This window comes from Salvelinus sp. IW2-2015, linkage group LG10 (assembly GCF_002910315.2).
Source record: "Salvelinus sp. IW2-2015 linkage group LG10, ASM291031v2, whole genome shotgun sequence".
Classification (NCBI taxonomy): domain Eukaryota; kingdom Metazoa; phylum Chordata; class Actinopteri; order Salmoniformes; family Salmonidae; genus Salvelinus; species Salvelinus sp. IW2-2015.
This window is the reverse complement of record NC_036850.1, coordinates 15,350,325-15,367,884: the sequence shown is the minus strand read 5'-3', so window position 1 is coordinate 15,367,884 and position 17,560 is coordinate 15,350,325. Positions and strand designations below refer to the sequence as shown.

Here is a 17,560-nt window from a genome sequence, read left to right as displayed (position 1 = left end):
GTCCCAGGGGCGATGAGGAGGAAGACAGGTGGCGCGGGTCTTGGAGAATACCTCCCGCAGGTCCTGGTATATCTCGGGATGTTGGGCTGAAGGACAACCACAGGACTCTCAACCGATATGGAACCACAGGGGATGGGGAAGCAGGTCATCCGGCATTCGGGTGTTCAGTCTGTGATTCTAATCCTCGACCATGAGATGGTGGGTTTATGGCGTAGAAGCCAAGGGAGGCCCAGGATGATCTTGTGAACTGGTTCACTGGTGATGAAGAAGGGGATGTTCTCCTGATGAATGGACTCCACGGCGAGGGGGAGGGGTTGGGTGATGTGTGTAATGGTTTCGGATCCTAGTGGCCGATTATCGAGGGCTTGAACCGGGAAAGTTGAGGAGAGCGGGAATGAGATGATGTTAAGAGAGAAGGCAAGGGTCTGGTCAATAAAGTTCCACGCGGCACCGGAATCCACTAATTCTGTAGACAGTACATGAGGGACAGTCAACTAGTGTGATGGACACCAAAAGGAGTTGAGCTGAAAGTGATGAAGATGGAATACTCACTCCTGCCCCAGGAGGCGGAAGATCACGTGACTGTCCCTCTGCTCTTGTGGATCCCAGATTAGAAAGTGCCGGACACTGCTGGAACTGGTGCCCTCCTTGATCACAATACAGGCAGAGCCCCAGCTGTCTCCGTCTGCGACGCTTTGCCGCGGGGAGGCTTGTGACCCCCTACCTCCATGGGTTCAGGCTCTGATCCAGGGTGTTCACTGAGGGAGTGAGAGAAGCGATGAGAGTACCGACGCTCCCAAAATAGGTTATCCAGACGGGTGGCCATCGCAATGAGTGCACCCAAGGAGAGGTTGTCATCTTGACAGGCTAGTTCTGTCTGGACCTCCTCGCGCAGACCTCTTCTGAATAGCGTACGAAGCGCCGGCTCGTTCCATCCGCTGGATGCTGCTACTGTCCAGAAGGTGAGCGCGTACTCAGCAGCAGTCTGGTCCCTCTGCCATAATTGGAGGAAGCGCTCACCTCCTATCTGCTCTCCAGGGGATGATCGAAAATGCATTTGAACAGGGCCATGAACCCCTCATATGAATCTAGCTGCTCCTCTCTTCTCTCCCAGACTGCTATGGCCCATTCCAACGCRCGCCCAGTCAGCAGAGAAATAACCGTGGCAACCTTGGACCTCTCGTGGTGGGGGCTCCCATCTAGTGCGTAAAGTAGAGGGAGCTCTGAAGTAGTAAGCCACGGCATTTAGATAGGATGCCGTCATATTTATCCGGGAGGGACAAATGGGCATTGCTGACCTGAGCGGGTTGCTGAATGGGCTGTTGTGCTGGGTCGACTTGTTGTAGAGTATCCTCCACTAGTTGATGGCAACGCCTCCCAGGTATGTTTGAGACGTTGCACACTGCGAAGAACCTCTTCCATAGCCATCCCCAGTTGTGCCAGCTGGTCATGGTGTTGACGTAGAAGGTATCCCTGCTCGTCGACCGTCTGGGAGATATTCTGTTTTCCTGCTGCTTCCGTTGTTGGAGTCAGTATTCTATAACGGAGACGCTGAGAGTTAAGAAGCAGCTGCAGGGGAAACGTTTAATAAAACAACAAACATGGAACGAGACAACATAACAGTAGCGTCTACGCATAAATACAGGAACAATACTGACTGGGGAAAGAACCTAAGGGAGTGCCAGATATAGGGGAGGTGATAAGTGAGGTAATGGAGTCCAGGTGTGCTTCATGATGACGTGCAGGTTCGGGTAATGATAGATCCCAGGATCGGTGGTTAGTATACCGGCGACGTCGAACGCCAGAGGGGAGGAGCGGGAGTAGACGTGACAGATAGACAGCCATTTTAATGACTTGCCATAGATTTTCAAGCCGATTTAAGTCAAAACTATAACTAGGCTACTCAGGAACATTCAATGTCGTCTAGGTAAGCAACTTCAGTGTATATTTTGCCTTCCGTTTTAGGTTATTGTCCTGCTGAAAGGTGAATTTGTCTTCCAGTGTCTGATAGAAAGCAATCTGAACCAGGTTTTCCTCTATGATTTTGCTTGTGCTTAGCTCTATTCTTTTTATTCTAAAAAACTCCCTAGTCCTTGCCGGTGACAAGCATACCCATAACATGATGCAGCCACCACCATGCTTGAATATTATGAAGAGTGCTACTCAGTGTTGTGTTGAATTTTCCCCAAACATAACACGTTGTATTCAGGACAAAAAGTGAATTTCTTTGCCACAGTTTTTTGCAGTTTTACTTTAGTGCCTTATTGCAAACAGGATGCGAGTTTTGAAATATTTGTATTATGTACAGGCTTCCTTCTTTTCACTCTGTGATTTAGGTTAAAATTGTGGAGTAACTACAAGGTTGTTGATCCATCCTCAGTTTTCTCCTATCACAGCCATTAAACTCTGTAAATGTTTTAATTGGCCTCATGGTGAAATCCCTGAGCGTTATCCTTCCTCTCCTGCAACTGAGTTAGGAAGGACTCCTGTATCTTTGTAGTGACTGAGTGCATTGCTACACCATCCAAAGAGTAGTTAATAACTTCACCATGCTCAAAGGGATATTTAATATCTGCTTTTCTATTTTTACCCATCTACCAATAGGAGCCCCTTGGGAGGCATTGGAAAGCTTCCCTGTTCTTTGAGGTTGCAATTTATCATGTGACTTTTTAAGCACATTTTTACTCCTGAATTTATTGAGGCTTGCCATAACAAAGGGGTTGGATACTTATTTACTGAAGACATTTCAGCTTAAAATGTTTCATTTGTAAAAATGTCTAAAACCATAAGTCTCTTTGACATTATGGTGTATTGTGTGTAGGGCAATGACACAAAATCTAAATCGAATCCGTTTGAAAATCAGGCTGTAACACAACAAAATGTGGAAAAAGTCCAGTGGTGTGAATACTTTTTGAAGGCACTGTACATACTACAAATCTCTAGATAAAACGGGCAAGCGGATATGAGGGTTTAAAGGCTGCTTATAACAGCGTCAGCTATAGGCCAATCGGTGTAATTCTTTTTGACAAAGACACTCATTGCCTCTAGTTCTACTTCATACCTTTCAGACCGTCAGTACGGTTGAAAGTATGGATTATATCCCCCTTGCTCCGCACGGGTCGAGTAATAGTAACAACAAAGTCACGCTGGTGACAGCGTGGGAGGACATGCCCCGCGGTTCATATAAAACTGTACATCTCTTATTTCCTCTCGCAAAGTATGGCTTAGTCGTATTGCGCAAGTTGACTGCTCCACTGCTCCCATTTTTCAGATTGCATCTTCCCAGGTCGTGGTAGGGTAAGCTAACCTCTGTATGAGTTGTGTGGACTGTTATATAAAGGTAAAATAAAAGAATATACTGTACTGTCAGTCTATGACCAACAGCCTGTGACCTGTGGGTCAGAGAGTGAAATTCGCCCTCTAAGGCTGAGTGACAGCTCTCCCCTACCTATCCCTTTTATCGGAGGATATTGGGATTTCTTGTTTTGTGCTGACTTAGCCCACTAGCCAGTGTGGGTGTTGGCCACCGTACTTCAGCTAGTGTGTGTGTTTCTAACCTTGTCAAGATATCCTCCACTGCTGTGCTCGTTATCGAGGCCACCGAGCACTAGTCTTCTTTCGACTATTTAAAACTCGAATGGGTCACTTCCCTAGATAACAGCATCTAGGAAGATTGTCAGCCTACCCAGCTAACGGTATATGATGTGAGATTCGGGTTGCCTCCCTTAGGCATCCCTCTCCCCTGGTATTACTACCATGCTGTAAGCTAGCGAGCTAGCCAGTTTACTAACTCAACCTAGCTGCCACTGTGTGTTGTCAGCTTGGCTTACCAAACGACGGCTATTCGTGCGTGTTTCGCATAAATAAGCCTACGTTTAAACATTTCACCTCTCCTTCTCCAGCCCTGTGGTCATAGCTAGGCTCATCCAAAATMATTTTTGCAGGAATTCCACTCTGTATATAGGCTTGTTATAGCCATTTGCATTTCACAACTCCATCACACAGAGATTTTATCCATATCAATAAAAGTGACACAACAAAATCTTGATTAAGCCTGTCCTGAGCGGAATGGTCATAACTATCTATTGCCTATTCTTATTGCCAAATTGTTTGTTTCTATCAGCCACTGCACATGCTTCTTCAACTATTTTGTTTAAAATGTATTTAGAGGCTATATTTAAAGGCCTGTGAGCTAGAGTCTCCTGTTAAGGGGAGCCCTATAATAGAAACAGTTATAAAACACAAATAGAGTTCTACAATTATTTTAAATTCATATGAACCCCTCCTACAGAATATGCTTTGGCTAGCTGCGCCACCAGAGTCTCTGGGTTCYCGCCCAGGCTCTGTCGCAGCCGGCCGCGACCGGGAGGTCCGTGGGGCGACGCACAATTGGGCTAGCTTCGTCCGGGTTAGGGAGGGTTTGGCCGGTAGGGATATCCTTGTCTCATCGCGCTCCAGCGACTCCTGTGGCGGGCCGGGTGCAGTACGRGCTAACCAAGGGGGCCAGGTGCACGGTGTTTCCTCCGACACATTGGTGCGGCTGGCTTCTGGGTTGGAGGCACGCTGTGTTAAGAAGCAATGCGGCTTGGTTGGGTTGTGCTTCGGAGGACGCGTGGCTTTTCGTCTCTCCCGAGCCCGTACGGGAGTTGTAGCGATGAGACAAGATAGTATTTACTAGCGATTGGGGAGAAAATTGGGGAGAAAAGGGGATACATTTATTTWAWWWWWWWWAAACTTATTTTTTTTTAAAGAATATGCTTTGGCAAGATTTTGAGTGATGAAATAAATATCAAAATATTCAATAAAAACATATTTTGAGTAGCATTGACTCCAGTGGTCATACATAATTAATAGACTCACCAAACATGTATTATTATATGTTTCATTATTCTTGGTAGATACAACTGGTTATGATTGCAGATAGAGCTCAGAGAATGGGATGGTGCAATATTGAATTAGTCATATATTGATAAGGTGCGAGCATGGGGATGTCCACGTCACCCAGAGATATGCCCATGCTGTAGAGATACACCTAGTGGATTAGGCAAGGTTGTCCTATCTCCCCGTATCTGTTTTTATTAATCACCCAACTTCTTGCAAATTCTTTAAAAAATAGTCTTGTACAAGGTATTTCCATAGCTGGTAAAGAAATTATTATAAGCCAGTTGGCTGATGATACTACACTTTTTCTGAAAGACGCTAACCAAATTCCCATATCGATCAATGTGATACAATCCTTTTCCAAAGCGTCTGGTCTATACCTTAACATTAATAAATGTGAACTCATAGCTATCAAAGATTGTGTGACACCTTCATATTATGGTATTCCAGTAAAAGAAGAACTTACATATTTAGGCATAACCATTACAAAGGATCAGAAGTCTAGAGGCTTACTAAATTTTAACACTCTTATTAAAAATACCCAGAAAAAGCTAAATCAATGGCTACAGAGGGACTTATCTTTAAAAGGTAGAGTCCTAATAACCAAGGCTGAAGTTATCTCTAGACTAACATATGGCGCTCTATCTTTATATCTTGACAGTAAAATAAGCAAGGAGATAGACCAGATGCTTTTCAACTTTCTGTGGAGAAACCGTACCCATTACATTAGGAAAACTGTTGTAATGAACACTTATGAGAATGGTGTACTGAATTTTCTGGACTTTACTACTTTAAATAATACTTTTAAGATCAATTGGATAAAACAATTCCTAAGAAGACCCACTTCTATCTGGAATTTTATTCCTCATCATGCCTTCTCTACTTTTGGTGGCCTTAACTTCATGTTGTTGTGCAATTATAATATTGACAAAATTCCAGTGAAACTTTCTGCTTTTCATCGGCAGGTTTTCTTGTCATGGTCCTTAATTTATAAACACAATTTTTCTCCACACAGATATTATATATGGAATAATCGGTATATATTGTATAAAAATACTTATTTGTTTTTAGAATATTGGTTCCGAAATAATATCCTATTGGTGAGCCAACTGGTAAATGCAGAGGGTCTTTTACTCAGTTATAAGGAATTCTTATCACTTTACAAGATCCCTTTAACACCTAAAGATTTTGCAATTGTTTTAGACGCCATTCCCTCAGGTGTTGCTCTGTTATTCAGGAACGTGTCAAGACCTGACCCTCAGAGCCTACCTTCTATTGACCCTGTTGACTCATCAGTAGGAAAGATTTGTTTCTCTTTTGGTCCATTCAACAACAGAGCGATACGAACCTTGTTTCAGCAGGATGTTGTATCATACCTTATGTCATGCCTTATTGGAATGGATTTATTGATAATATCTATAGGYAAAAAGTTTGGATGTTGCCACACACATACCTACTTGTTAACAAAATTAAGGAAGTGTCCTTTAAAATTATTCATAAATATTATCCTGCCAACCACTATATGAAGAAGTTAAGGAAAACATCAACTCAAATTGCTCCTTTTGTAATGACCACCCATCTTTTTGGCATTGTATATGTACTGGTTGCTGCGGAAAAGGAGGAGGTCGAAAGGGGGGTGAGTGTAACGGATGTCAAATGGCTAGTTAGTTAGCGGTGCTGCGCGCTAATAGCATTTCAATCGGTGACGTCACTTGCTTTGAGACCCTGAAGTAGTGGTTCCCCTTGCTCTGCAAAAAAAATAAAAAAATAAAAAAGAGATACACCTAGCGGACTGAAACTTCAGTGTTGTGAGCATAATAGAGCTAGTGCTATCTAGATTTGCCCTGGCAAACAAATCTATTACATTAACTACCTATATGTGAAGTAAATTCAACTGAGGAGTAATAGAGAATGGAGACTTTTAACTTGAAAACGTGCAGCATACCTCTTTCCGGTTTCCCTGACTTCCGTTTTTTTATAGTGCGTTTATGCTTGTTAGTGTGACCTTTTGGTGTCATTTTTTTTGTTGCGTTCGTGGGATGAAAATGCCAAAACTCTAAAAGGTATTATTGTAGGTCAAAATGGCAAAACACAAGATTTGTTAAAGCTTAAAATGTTAGTTGGTAATCGTAACATGGTGTTTGTATGTTCACAGATTAAATGTCACGTTTACTTTTCTTATGATCCCAATGGTACGTTCAACTTTTTGGCAGGTATCTCGCTTCATATGTGACCTCCTAATGACCGATCAGGAACATACACAATATAGTCAGTCAGTAGACAAGATAAGAGAAAGATGATATGCTATAGTTTCATGTATCTCAGTTGGCAGAACATTGTGAGTTCGATTACCACGGCGGGGCAGTACGAAAAAAAGTATGAAAATGTATGCACTCACTATTGTAAATCGCTCCGGATAAGAGCGTCTGCTAAATGACTCAAATGTAAAATGTAAGTGTGTCTTGCGCTTATATTAGACTACTACTTGCAAACTCAGAAATGGGAGTGGTTTCTTTTGTCTAATATAAAAACGACCCCCTTTTTCGTCTCTCATAACTTCTAAGGAAGGTAACGCATGATATTTGTCTTTCATCTCAACAAGGATGGCCTACGACTACGCTAAAAACAGAGAAGAAAGACCTGATCCAGTGAAGGCGGACATCAAAGGTATGTTAACTGATGAGATGGTTATGGAAACTTTAGATAATTTTCATTATCAACATAACATGCGCAGCAACATTCACAGGTATAACTAGGGCAGTAGCAGTGCGTTGGTAAAATCACTAGGGAAGCCAAGCCAGGGAAAAAAAAGCATATTACAATTTAGGGGTTGTGATAATTGCTTTGTTTTCTCTTATCCTGTTCATATGCCTTGCCACCGTGATATATAGGCTTAAGCCCGAGACAATAAGAAGACGCAGTGGCAGAATAAATTCAACCATAACTTTGTTTCATCACAAAACCAGAGAAAACATCTGTCTGGCGGAGTCCACAAAGCATATTGCATGTAACAAACAGTTACATGACCTACAGCATGGTCAATTAAATCAATGTTTCTGAGATTTTCAGACAACTGAACAACTATTGATTTAGAACACATGAGAGTTACCTCAAGTCCCAAAGAAAACAGGAGCTGCTTCCACTATTCCAGCACCATTTCAACATCAAAATGGCAACATCATCAACTCACCTATGCTTAGTCTAACACAGTGACAACTAAAATATTCCAAAAACAATGTAGTCCAATCAATGTAAGCTAAATATCATGTGGCTGTCCATGGTACTACTTTCTTTCTCTCTCTCGCTGTGTGTATGTGTGTGTAAGTAGAAAAACATGTTGACTCACCCTACTTGTAGAGAAACGCCAGTGTCATCCTCCTGTGCCGAAACATCAATGACTGTCATACAGTACAAGCTTTTAGTTTTTGTTGTCATAGGCTACCTGGCTAAAGTGCTTGCTTGCAAGCATTTCATGGCCAATGATTAGCCAGCTAGTTAACATTAGCCTACTACATCTAGCTACATATTGAACTTCTATCCTCTCAGGCCAGAGGCACAATGTATGCATTTTTGGTTGGATCAGAATCGCCTTTATAATCATTGGCCAGTAAGGAGAATTAAGTAAAACCACAAGTTCAAATCTCTGTCCATGGCTAATTTAGGAAAGGGACAATTTTAGCTAGCCAGACACTGGAGGACAACAACACAAGGAGAGGCAAYAATTAAATATTTTTTTTCTGTCAATGAAGTTTGGCTTGATGTGATTGGTGTGAAGCCAAACCCAAACTGGCTTTCCTTTCCGTTTTTTTTTTGGTACACCAGGATCATTCACAATTTAGCTCAATGCTGATTGGCTATCATTGTATATATCTTTTTTTATCAAGGGAGGCCAAATGCTTGCTGGCCTCTTTCTGACCAGACCGCATCAGATAGATGGGCTACACATACAGGGTCAGAGAGGCGCTGTTTCGCTCACTAGGATGCTTTTTCCGGTGAGATACATTCAGCCTCTTATGAATTGAAAGACAATTATGAAACGCAGAGATGAAAGATAAATTATTTCATTTTTATTGGTACATTTTTGGGGAAGCCAGGCTTCCCTTGGCATCCATGAATACACACCACTGATCTTGGGGTGAGATAGTTGTTTATTTTTGGGGGGATGTTTAAAAGCAAAGCAATTTTCCTTTTTTGTTGTTGAGGCAATTGGAGTCTGACCGACAGCCCCTGGTTTTAATATCTATGACGACATCCCACAATTTGCCACAATCTGACGCTTAATAGCATTATGGCACGAACCGCATAGTTAAAGGCTATTATTGATTTAAATAATGGCCATGTGAAATGACTAATGGATGTGGTTGTTTCGCAAAACGTTGAACCCAGTTTTCAAAATTGTATCTCATAGTCAATTAACAATATTCTGAAGGCCTACTCCTGGAACAAAGACCATTTCTTCTCTTATTAGTTATTCACCAGTACTAGGCTACTACAGTTATAGTAGCCAGAGTGACCGCTGTGAAGCAGGCAAAAATTACAAAGTACTCCCGGGACACGGATTTTGGAAATTAAATCCAATGGTTTACACGCAAAGAAGCATCGCTGTTTATTTGGCAGCCCTTGTGAGGCTTGCTGTTCCATTTGTACAGTGCAATATGAATGTCCAATGTGTAAAAAAATATTGGATTTAAGTTGATGGGCCACTGTAAGGGCCGCCAAATGAGCAGCGACGCTCCTCTGTGTGTAATCTCTGTGGATTTGGAAACTAGAAGTGCTCCTGAGTAGACTGTGCAGAGTGCCATCTTTTGGATGGGACTTTAAACGGGTGTCCTGACTGTCTGTGGTCACTAAAGATCCCATAGCACTTATTGTAAGCATAGGGGTGTAAACCCCAGTGTCCTGGCTAAATTCCCGATATGGCCACCTAATCATCCCCAGCTTCCAATTGGCTCATTCCCCCTCTCCCCTGTAAATGTTCCCCAGTCGTTGCTGTAAATGAGAATGTGTTCTCAGCCAACTTACCTGGTTAAATAAAATGCTACTGCGACACAACGCACAGATCATTGTGTACGGTGCAATATGTATTTCCAGTATGAAAATACTATTGGATTTAAGCTGATTGCCCACTCTTTTTAAGGGCTGCAAAATGAGCAGCGACACTCCTCTGGGTGTAAGCTCTGTGGATTTGGGAACTAGTGGCACTCCTGAGTAGAAGGGCATCCCTTTTACTGCGACACAATGTACAGAGAATGATGTACGGTGCAGTATGTCCAATATGAAAAACTGATTGGATTTAAGCTGATAGGCCACTCTGTAGCACTTTCCTGCAGTCAAATGACCTAGTGGCCTCATGGGTTGAAAGTTATTAATATTTTTCATAATTAATAAACATGATTTCAAAAAAGCCACCGAAAATCAGTTTTTTTTCCCATGTCAAATGATTTTGTTATTTCAGTCTTCTGTGAAAATGTAATATTGGGATGCAAACATTTTTTTTTTTATACATTTCAACTCTATATCTGGCATGGTACAGGTGTCTTTAAAAAAGAAATAATGTTTAAGCCCATAACCGTGTGTGAGGTGTATACTTCTGTTTCAAAGTAGATTTGTTTAAGACTACCAAGAAACACTCTGTGACCCTGACCTAGCCCACTGCAGCAAAAGGTTTTAAGGGGTGCAGAATGAGCAGTGACGCTCCTTGGTTGTAAACTCTGTGGATTTCGAAACTAGTGGTGCCCCTGAGTAGAAGGGCACCCCTTTTACTACGACAGAATGTACAGGAAGTTGTGCAGTACTGTATGTCCAATATGAACATTTACTGAACATTGTGCAATACGAATAGGCTAATTAACTATGGGATTTAAGTGTTTTCTAAAGTTTATTAATAGTATCATTATGAATGTTTTATTTGTATTACTGTTACCATAACTATCTAGTAATTATTTGAATGCAATGTCAATGCTATAATATTACTGGTGCTGAAAGGTGATTCACTTTATACATTTCTTCATATTGTTAAACAAAATTGCAGTCTGCTAACATTTCCCCATATACTGTAATGAATTTTGACCATTTGTATTATTTTTCACCATCTTAATTGCACGACTTTTATTTTGAAGGAAAATCGCAGAGGACACAGCCTTATTCTTGCTGTATCTTACTTCTTGCTGGCGGCATGGACACACCCATTCTGTTTTGTAAAACTAAACTATTGTTTTATATAGGCAACCTTCCAAGCTGGCTGCAAGGCACGTTGTTGCGCAATGGACCAGGCATATTCTCAGTGGGGGATACCACATACAACCACTGGTTCGATGGGATGGCCCTGATGCACAGCTTTACATTCAAAGATGGTAAAATGCCTGGAAGTGTTTTATCTTTTTTGTGATATAGAAACTCAAACAAGATGATCTAATGATAAGTCCGATTGGCAAGCTTTTGGGCTTCTTGGTGCTATGGGCTCCATGGGTTGTGCAAGTAAAAACAATTCCCACATTTAGCAATTAAACTCACAATAGAAGTAAATCATCAGGTGTGTGTGTATATATATTTATTATTTTCTTCAGGTGAGGTAATCTACAGAAGCAGATATTTACGTGGAGACACATACAAAGACAACATGGCAGCCAAAAGAATTGTTGTGTCTGAAATGGGGACAATGGCTTACCCGGACCCAGGCAAAAACATCATATCTAGGTAGTACATTACAGATAGTTCATTTTGGCACCTTTAAAAAGGTAAGATGTTGAAATCAATTATGTTCTGGCATGCTGTAGCAAACATCTGATCTGACTGTTGATGTTTTAATTTAATTTGTCCCTATGAATTTGCCTGTTGCTGATCAAATTATCTTTGTCTCCAGGGTGATCACCTTTCTTAACCACACGGTCCCAGACTTCACTGACAACTGTGGCAACAATTTCATTCGATATGGGAAGGATTATTATGCAACCTCTGAAACCAACTACATCCGCAAAGTAGATCCTGTGACTCTGGAGACTCAGGACAAGGTAATTTAAAGTTAATACTGCCGTTGCTATCTGGATGACCATACGCATGGACACCTGTTTATAAGCCTATCTTGTTATCTCACTAGGTTGACTACATGAAATACCTTGCTGTGAACCTGGTGACATCCCATCCACATTACGATAAAGATGGAACAGCCTACAACATGGGGACTTCAATAGCGGAGAAGGGAAAGACCAAATACACCTTATTCAAGGTTCCAGACACTGCCGCGGGAGGTACACTACCAGGCAAAAGTTTGGACACACCTACTCATTCAAGGGTTTTTCTTTATTTTTACTATTTTCTACATTGTAAAATAATAGTGAAGACATCAAACTTTGAAATAAAACATATGGAATCATGTAGTAACCAAAAAAAGTGTAAAACAAATCAAAACACATTTAAGATTCTTCAAAGTAGCCACCCTTTGCCTTGATGAGATCTTTGCACAATCTTGGCATTCTCTCAACCAGCTTCATGAGGAATGCTTTTCAATAGTATTGAAGGAGTGCTGAGCATGCTGAGCACTTGTTGGCTGCTTTTCCTTCACTCTGCGGTCCAACTCATTCCAAACCTTTTCAATTGGGTTGAGGTTGGGTGATTGTAGAGGCCAGGTCATCTGATGCAGCACCATCACTCTCCTTCTTGGTCAAATAGCCCTTACACAGCCTGAAGGTGTGTTTTGGGTCATTGTCCTGTTGAAAAACAAATGATAGTCCCACTAACCGCAAACTAGATGGGATGGCGTATCGCTGCAGAATGCTGTGGTAGCCATGCTGGTTAAGTGTGCCTTGAATTCTAAATAAATCACTGACAGTGTCATCAGCAAAGCACCATCACACCTCCTCCATGCTTCACGGTGGGAACCACACATGCAGAGATCATCCGTTCACCTACTACTATGACACGGTGGTTGGAACCAAAAATCTCAAATTTGGACTCCTCAGACCAAAGGAGAGATTTCCACCGGTCTAATGTCCGTTACTCGTGTTTTTTGGCCCAAGCAAGTCTCTTCGTGTTGTTGGTGTCCTTTAGTAGTGGTTTCTTTGCAGCAATTCAACCATGAAGGCCTGATTCACYCAMTCTCRRCTGAACAGTTGATGTTGAGATGTCTTTTATGTTAGTTGAACACTGTGAAGCATTTATTTGGGCTGCAATTTCTGAGGCTGGTAACTCTAATGAACTTATTCTCTGCAACCGAGGTAGCTCTGGGTCTTCCTTTCCTGTGGCAGTCCTCATGAGAGCCAGTTTCATCACAGCGCTTGATGGTTTTTGCGACTGCACTTGAAGAAACGTACAAAATTCTTAATGTTCCAAATTGACTGACCTTCAAGTAGTGATGGACTGTTTCTCTTTACTTATTTGAGCTTTTCTTGCCATAATATGGACTTGGTCTTTTACCAAATAGGGCTATCTTCTGTATACCACCCCTACCTTGTCACAACACACTGATTGGCTCAAACACATMAAGAAAAATTAATTCAACAAAGTAACTTCTAACAAGGCACACCTGTTAATTGAAATGCATTCCAGGTGACTACCTCATGAAGCTGGATYAGAGAATGCCAAGAGTGTGCAAAGCTGTCATCAAGGCAAAGGGTGACTACTTTGAAGAATCTCAAATATAAAATAGATTTTGATTTGTTTAACACTTCTTTTTTTGAGGGGGGGTTACTACATGATTCCATATGTTATTTCATAGTTTTGATGTCTTCACTATTATTCTACAATGTAGAAAATAGTCAAAATAATGAAAAACCCTTGAATTAATAGGTGTGTCCAAACTTTTGACTGGTACTGTACATCTTCAAAAATATCACCTTGTCTGTCTTTATGTTCAAGTTAGTTAATTCCTAGTTACAGGGGTATCACCAGTCCCTGTGAGGTTGTTTCTGCCTTGGACTTGATCACTGTCCACAGCTCTGTTGTCAGAACTAAAACAGACACCAATTAAAAGGAAATAGAGAAAGCCAGCAGAGACTTCAGCCCCCCAGGAGTTAAACTTTAGACCACTGACCTTTGACCTTGTAAACTCTGACCTTCACTGGTATCTGATAAATGCATGGTCTCATATAGCAGTGGTCAATAACTTTTTTAAATTGTTGAAGTCATGTTTTAACACATTTGAGCAATAACCTTGTATTTTATAATCTCAAACATTTAGCAGAACCATTTACCCATCACCTATCTGGGGTTTGTCTTACCTTACACCATGGATAGAGAAGTATCCTGACCCTGGAGCAGATAGTTTTCACAAATATTGCAAATAGCTGTAAATGGTTGTAAATTCTCAGTTTATATGTTTAATCAGATAAGGCCAATGCTMCTCCAGCCTTGAAGAACCTTGAGGTGATCTGCACAGTGCCCTGCCGCTCCCTCCTCAGCCCCAGCTACTACCACAGCTTCGGCATGACTGACAACTACTTCATCTTCATTGAGCAGCCATTCAAACTGGACATCCTCAAGATGGCCACAGCATACATGAGAGGGGTCAACTGGGCTAGTTGTCTGAAGTTTTGCCCTGAGGAAAATGTAAGGGTTATAAGACTCATTTTCTTTGGCAATGAATTTAGTGAGTCCAATGTAAGAGCAAGTACATTGTTGTTTTTTTCCAMTTCATGGAAATTACATCCCTTTGTGTTTTCAACTTGACAGACCCTGATTCACCTGATCGACAGAAAGACAGGCAAAGAAGTGGGCATAAAGTACTACACAGAGGCAATGATAGTGTACCATCACGTGAATGCCTTTGAAGAGGATGGTCATGTCATCTTTGATGTTATCGCCTATGAAGATCCCAGCTTATACAACATGTTCTACCTAAACGTGTTAAAAGAACAATCAAAGACCTCAGCAATGTCTGTGCCAAAGTGCAAAAGATTTGCCCTTCCTGTACAGACTGACAAGGTAATGGTTTGCAACTGATTACCATCTTAACCTTTAAACATTGCCCTCAACTGATGAGTAGTCAACGGTTTCTATAATGTTGTGAACTGTTTCTGAAGGGGATTGATGTTGGAGATGATATGGTGAAACTCCAATACACAACAGCCAGCGCTGTGAAAGAGAAAGAGGGTAAACTACTCTGCCAGCCAGAGGTGCTTTGTGACGGTAAGACCAAAACTTGTATTGCTCAATGTTCTGTTAAATTCTTGTGCCTTATAGACACTCAAAATACATATCACCCCAACATTTTCTTTCACAATATACTRGTGTTGATGTTGTTCAATCCCAAAATGTATCTACAGGTGTGGAACTACCCAGGATCAATTATGACTTAAACGGCAAGAAGTACAGATTTGTCTACATGACTTGTGTTGCAATGTCAGCAGTGGCAACTAAGGTAAAAGTCCCTGTGATTTAATTTAGGCCTTTGTGAACATAACTGCATGTGTTACTTATCTAATATTTTGTTAACTATATACCTAACTTTAATAAATAGATCATGAAGTTGGACATTGAGACAAAGGAGAGGACTGAATGGAGAGAGGAGAACTGCTGGCCATCAGAGCCTGTGTTCATTCCAAGACCCAACGGAGAAGGAGAGGATGATGGTGAGATTGCTTTACATGGTCCTCAAATCTTAAATATATGAAAGCTTATGTTTTGATTAGAATGGCCAGACATTCACAATGTATGCTGAATAAAGTTATAATTTCAATGAAAGTCTGTCCATCATATTCAAACAAAATGTCTCCTATGTCCAGGTGTGGTCTTGACAACAGTCATCAACTCCAATCCAGGGGAATCTGGCTTCATCTTGGTGCTGGATGCAAAGTCTTTCAAGGAAGTAGCTCGAGCATATGTGAATGCAGAGCTTCACATGGACATGCATGGATACTTCATCCCAATGGAAAATTAGTCTGACAAAGCAATTATTATTTACTCCAAGAGTASCCTACTACCCTCCACAAAGAAATAGACACTATAGGAAACAATAGGGATAGTATTAGATACTTTAAATACCAAAGTGCCTTGTAAATGTTGTCTAAACAATGTCCCAGTGCTAATATTGCTACATTTTGCACAACACATGTGAGCAGTTATCTATGGACTAATGCCAGTGTAGTCTTCAATTTGTCTGTATCTCAAGGGAACCCATTATGGATATCCTCAATCATCTACCATTAAAAAAATGTAAGAAAATGTTTTAGCGTTTTGCTACCTATTTAAGTATATAACACACCAATCACATAATTATGTATTTCATTGTTCATGTATTTTTGTCCCGTATAGCATTGTCAAGGAAAATCCTTATAATAAAAATTATTGTACCATTTGTTATTTAATTAGGCCTAATAAAGTGTGAAGAGTGATGGTTGTCTCCGGTCCATGAGAGGGCGCCAGTTACCCCAAAGTGAGTGTACGTTGCTGTTTGCGTGACTGATATCTACGTCATATTGTGTTGACGACCATCAACATTGTTGACATCGAGGGGCGTTTCTTATTATAACCTCAATGCGAGGGTCATGCCTTTTTATACACGTGTGGTGGATTACTGTTCATTATTGTTTTATCTCCATTAAAGTACCTGGTCACGATGCTCTCTAGAGAGGGAGGGAGGGGGAGCTGATATCTACGTCATATTGTGTTGACGACCATCAACATTGTTGACATCGAGGGGCGTTTCTTATTATAACCTCAATGCGAGGGTCATGCCTTTTTATACACGTGTGGTGGATTACTGTTCATTATTGTTTTATCTCCATTAAAGTACCTGGTCACGATGCTCTCTATTTTAAAATGTATTCTAAAAAATCAATTTCATTCATTCTAATGCATAACGTTAGACTAGCTAAATTTGAAGGTTGAGTGCGAATATTTTGTGCTCAATCAAATCAGACAGCAAGTGAAACTGACCATTTGACTTGAGCTAGTTAAGTGAGCTAGCTAACGTCACATGTCATTTCATATGTATTGTGAGTTATCAAACGTTCGCTAACTGTCTTTGAAAACATTTGTTTTAGGCTGTTTTGGTTTCTAGACAGTTGCAGAGGACTCTGTCTTCTCAGACCGAGGGAGAGACCCGAATTGCACATATTCTCAAAGAGAAGTTTACATCGGCCACGTCTCTAAAAGTTGTGGACATATCAGGTAAATAGACCTCGAAACATGGGTGTCAAAGGGGTCCTGATCTAGCTACATCATTATGCATAATGAAATGTATGTTACTACGACGCTTTATTTGTTGGTGTCTTACTGGTATTCAGTGGACTCACACTCGCGTGGTCATCCTTCCATATTAGATCTCGTTTACTCGACTATTGGAACGAAATGCGAGAAGCTTGGGCTTCCTAGGATAGTGCATTCTTCTTGTGTGGATTATTGGCGGTTGGCATCCAATAATAACAGTGCTTTACCGCAACGACCTGTACTTTATTTACTCTCTCACATGTTGGAGTTTCAGATGCATAGATGCACTCATAAGTTCAAGAAAATACTTATGGAAGAACAACCAAAAACCCAGCCTAAACTGCATGTACTACCATACCCAGCACCTTCCCTAACCACAGGCCTGAGTGGGCAACACCACCTCATCCAACATCTTCTGTAGATCCTTTGCAGAAATATCTAGAATATCCAGAAAATGTTCAGCTGCTCTACACAACAATTCCAATTTTATCTGACCAGCTTTCTACTTGTGCAGCACAATTCACAACCACAGCGA

The 17,560-nt window shown here is 41.1% G+C and overlaps 1 protein-coding gene across 4 annotated transcripts; it reads left to right on the top strand.

Annotated features, from left to right (window-relative positions):
* Window positions 1–7,108: 7,108 nt before the first annotated feature.
* LOC111969357 (beta,beta-carotene 15,15'-dioxygenase) lies at window positions 7,109–16,208 on the top strand. Of its 4 annotated transcripts, none has more exons than XM_023995442.2 (12): window positions 7,109–7,332; window positions 7,484–7,548; window positions 11,106–11,234; window positions 11,448–11,577; window positions 11,744–11,891; window positions 11,978–12,128; window positions 14,225–14,424; window positions 14,548–14,799; window positions 14,898–15,003; window positions 15,141–15,235; window positions 15,335–15,446; window positions 15,600–16,208. In XM_023995442.2, coding segments are annotated over exons 1-12 (1,545 nt in total). In that variant the 5' UTR covers window positions 7,109–7,330; the 3' UTR covers window positions 15,755–16,208. The 4 variants fall into 4 exon arrangements, with proteins under 4 accessions (XP_023851210.1, XP_023851209.1, XP_023851203.1 ...); XM_023995441.2 differs by having other exon boundaries at window positions 11,978–12,146; XM_023995435.2 differs by having other exon boundaries at window positions 11,978–12,146; window positions 14,204–14,424.
* The last annotated feature ends 1,352 nt before the right edge of the window (window positions 16,209–17,560 follow it).